The sequence below is a fragment of the Pteropus vampyrus genome, unplaced genomic scaffold (assembly GCF_000151845.1).
Source record: "Pteropus vampyrus isolate Shadow unplaced genomic scaffold, Pvam_2.0 Scaffold1608, whole genome shotgun sequence".
Classification (NCBI taxonomy): domain Eukaryota; kingdom Metazoa; phylum Chordata; class Mammalia; order Chiroptera; family Pteropodidae; genus Pteropus; species Pteropus vampyrus.
Genome location: NW_011890389.1, coordinates 1,414 through 5,148, shown reverse-complemented (window position 1 = coordinate 5,148; position 3,735 = coordinate 1,414). Strand labels below are relative to the sequence as shown.

General features: G+C 62.2%; 1 protein-coding gene across 1 annotated transcript in view; it reads left to right on the top strand.

Moving 5' to 3' along the window:
- LOC105310254 (disks large homolog 3) overlaps positions 1-3,515 on the top strand; it is a gene marked incomplete at its 3' end in the record, with an annotated part of 7,317 nt that extends 3,802 nt beyond the window's left edge. Inside the window, exons 3-7 of the mRNA XM_011386449.1 lie at positions 104-240; positions 508-652; positions 1,129-1,288; positions 2,838-2,994; positions 3,413-3,515. Coding sequence (XP_011384751.1) covers positions 104-240; positions 508-652; positions 1,129-1,288; positions 2,838-2,994; positions 3,413-3,515 — 702 coding nt within the window. The remainder of the gene's footprint in view (positions 1-103; positions 241-507; positions 653-1,128; positions 1,289-2,837; positions 2,995-3,412) is intronic.
- Between the last annotated feature and the right edge of the window lie 220 nt (positions 3,516-3,735).

Here is a 3,735-nt window from a genome sequence, read left to right as displayed (position 1 = left end):
GGGGCCGGTGGGTGGCCTGGGAGCGGGAGGTCGGGTTTGGGGTTGGCCGAGCGCCCTAACTTCTCCCGTGGCCCTCTCCCGCTCCCCGCTGGTCCCCGCCCAGGCTTGGGGTTCAGCATCGCCGGTGGCATTGGCAACCAGCACATCCCAGGAGACAACAGCATCTACATCACCAAGATCATTGAGGGGGGCGCTGCTCAGAAGGACGGCCGCCTACAGATCGGGGACCGGCTGCTGGCGGTGAGACAGCCTTGGCGGGGAAGCCCACATGGTGGGGGGTGCAGGCGGGGCGCCAGCAGCCTCTCACTCCGCCCCACGTCACGGGAACTTCAAGAGCATCACGGCAGTGGGCTGGACCAGATCCCAAGGCCCTGGTCCTTTCCGTGGCCGGCGGTCCCTTACGTGTCCTGCCCCCGCCTCAGGCTCCTGTGCCCTAACGGCGCTGTACCCGGGCCCCTGTGAGAGGCCCTGTCCTCTCCCGGGTGCTAGCTCTAAGGCCTCTTCCAGGTGAATAACACCAATCTGCAGGACGTGAGGCACGAGGAAGCTGTGGCCTCCCTCAAGAACACCTCCGACATGGTCTACCTGAAGGTGGCCAAGCCGGGCAGCCTCCACCTCAACGACATGTATGCACCCCCCGACTACGCCAGCAGTACGTACCCCTCCGCCCTGACCCCAGGCCAGAAGCCCTGTCCCCAGTGTCCGGAGAGGAAGAAGTCATAGTCCTTGCAGAGACAGAGAGAGCAGAGGGCTAGAGCTCAGGAAGATTGAGCCCGAACTCCAGCTCTGTCCCTTCCAGCTGGTGCCCTTGGACAAGTGCCTTGCGCGTGTCTTTAGTTTCCTCATGCACCTGCCGCAAGGACCCCATGAGATCACAGGCGAGGAAGCCCTGGGAAGAGCGTATTAAGCTGGAGGTGTGAGGGATTATTATTAGTCATGCCTTTCTTTGGAGACTTTGACTTGAGATTCAGTAAGGGTAGGAACCCCGTGGGGACGGGAGAAAGGCCTGAGGAACCAGTGCCCCTTGGTCTGTTTTGCATCTGAGGAGGGGGTGTAAGGGACAGTTCTTGGGGGGGTGGGGCCTATGTGGAGTGGTCTCTGAAATGTCCTCCGCTTTCTGGATCACAGCTTTTACCGCCTTGGCTGATAACCACGTAAGCCATAACTCCAGCCTGGGGTATCTCGGGGCTGTAGAGAGCAAGGTCAGCTACCCGGCTCCTCCTCAGGTTCCCCCGGCCCGCTACTCCCCGATCCCCAGGCACATGCTGGCTGAGGACGACTTCACCAGGTGAGACCCCCGCCCCTCCATCCGATCTCAGGGTGGCGAGGAGAGGCATCCATTTCTGGCTGGCCGGGGCGCAGGCTTAGGGCCGTATGGTAAAGGGCGGAGAGGGTTCTTGTTGCGCCCCTGTCTGGGGTCTGAGGCCCTCGCTCAGCCCTTGGGGCCGCGGGGAGGGACAGAGGTGGCTGCAGGGACCAGTTCTACCATCAGGGGGAGTGTCAAGAGTGTGGCCCCGATCTGAAAGTGCGAGAAAGGGAGGGGTGGAGCGCTTAGGGGGCTCGGGAGGTGGGGGGCCGCGGGGGTGCCCTCTGCCACAATCATTGCAAATGACGGAGGAAAGCCGGCCAGCCGGTGGGGCTGGCAGGACGCGGGGAGGCTGGTGGGCCGGGTGGCCTAATAGGGACCAGCCCCGCCCCGCTCTGGCTGTGGAACTGGTCGGGCAGGCCGGGGTTCCGGGGGACAGGTTTGCCACGGGGTGGGGCCTGAGAGGCTGCAGTGGGGCCGGAACGGTAGGCTGCCGGGGCACAGCCGCAGGAACCATGGAGAGGGCACACAAGTTCTCGGGCTCCGGCTTGACCCTGGGCTTGGGCTCGGCCTCGGCCTCGGCCTGGAGGAGGGCTTCACAGAGGTGGGCCTGGCCGCTTCGCTCGCTGCGGCCTGGAGGGGACGCCAGGTAGGAGGAGAGGAAGGCTTGGAGCGAGAGCATCCGGGACTCGGGGAGGTGGGGGTGCCCGGCGTCCGAGACCCCGAGCAAGAAAGCAGCAGTCTTGGACTTGGGGCTCCTCGGATGAAAGATGCTTAGAGGGAGGGCGCAGGGCTGGGACAGTGGGCCGGAGGCCCGGCGCGTGGGTATCCCGAGCGCTGTCGCCCTCACCTGCTGACACTGTGACCACTGACGGAGGGCTCTCCTAGCCATGGTTACTTGTAGTCCAAGTTCTCATGTGTTCGTTCCCTGTGTTCGGTTAGGCTCCTAAGCCCCTTTGGGGACCTGGGAGTTCTTTGTCTGCCACATCACCTCTGGTGGTAGTGGGTGACTATGTCGTTGGGAAGGGTGGGAGGGGTCAGAGCTGGTGGGTGGGATTTCGAGTGGCAGGGGAGGCTGTGGAAAGTTAAGTACGCGCATCGTGTGGACGGGGGCGTGATCGACCCCAGGGTGAGTCCACTGCTCCTGACTGGCCTCCCCGCTGTGACCCGGGGGGGCCGTCGCACAGGTTGGCAGGATGGAGAATCTAGAGAGGAAGAGCACCAGTGAGTGGGCTCTGAGACGTGGGCCCCAGAGCCCGGGGTAGGGGTTTGTCGACCTGAGAGCGTGGGGGACTGTCCCCTGGGACGCTGACTCCAAGCCCTCAGGAATAAGGGAGGGAAGAGGAACTGAAACTTGGCACCTGGCAGAAAACTGCAGCCAAGCAGGTTCCAGGAGAGAAAGGGAGGAACGGGGCATCATACGTAGGGACCGGAGTCCTTCCTCAGCCGTGGGACCTGTCCCAGGCTGGCCCTCGTAGGGGCGACAGTTAACATCTCACTCGTCCTGACCCTTCGGCTCCTTCCCCACCAGAGAGCCACGCAAGATTATCCTGCACAAGGGCTCCACAGGCCTGGGTTTCAACATCGTGGGAGGAGAGGATGGGGAAGGCATTTTCGTCTCCTTCATCCTGGCAGGAGGCCCAGCCGACCTGAGTGGGGAGCTGCGCAGGGGAGACCGGATCTTATCGGTGAGGAGACGAAGGCGGGGTGGGAGAGTGGGAGCCGTGCCAGGCGGAGGGAGGAGGGGAGACCTCGCTTTCTCCAAGGAACGCTTCTTGAGATGGGGGAAGGGCTAAGAGCTGGAGAAAACCCTACATATGTTTTTATAGATGTCCTCAGTGGGGGACAGGCACTGACACAAGAGCTACCCTTGAGGAGGAAATGAATGTCTCTTGGATCTGAAATCTGGTTGCCCTTAGACCCCATAGAGATCATGGTGACACCAGAGATGTCACATCCTTTGGTTCCCCTCTTAGGGGCAAGGATGGGATATTGAGATGGGCGTGCCAGTAGGCTGGGGGACGGGCTACCCATCTCCCCTCCCAGCTGCCACGGCGGAGGCCTCTGTTGCTTTTGGGGTGGCTCATAGCTCCTCTCTTTAAACAGGTGAATGGCGTCAACCTGAGGAATGCGACTCATGAGCAGGCTGCAGCTGCTCTGAAACGGGCTGGCCAGTCGGTCACCATTGTAGCCCAGTACAGACCCGAAGGTAGGAGGAGGGACAAGTGATTCGAGGAGTTTATGTTTGTTATAAGTGTTGGCTTTTTGCCACCTTAGGTATCAAAGTCGCTTGAGCAGGTCCTTCGTAGCCTGCTGCGGTACCCTTTCGCCGTCCGGGTCCCCTTTCGGACCCGGGCATCCGTCACGGCTGTGCTCAGAAGCCGCGGACCAGAGCTGCAGTGCAGCGGCCGGCCGGTAGTGGGCAGCAG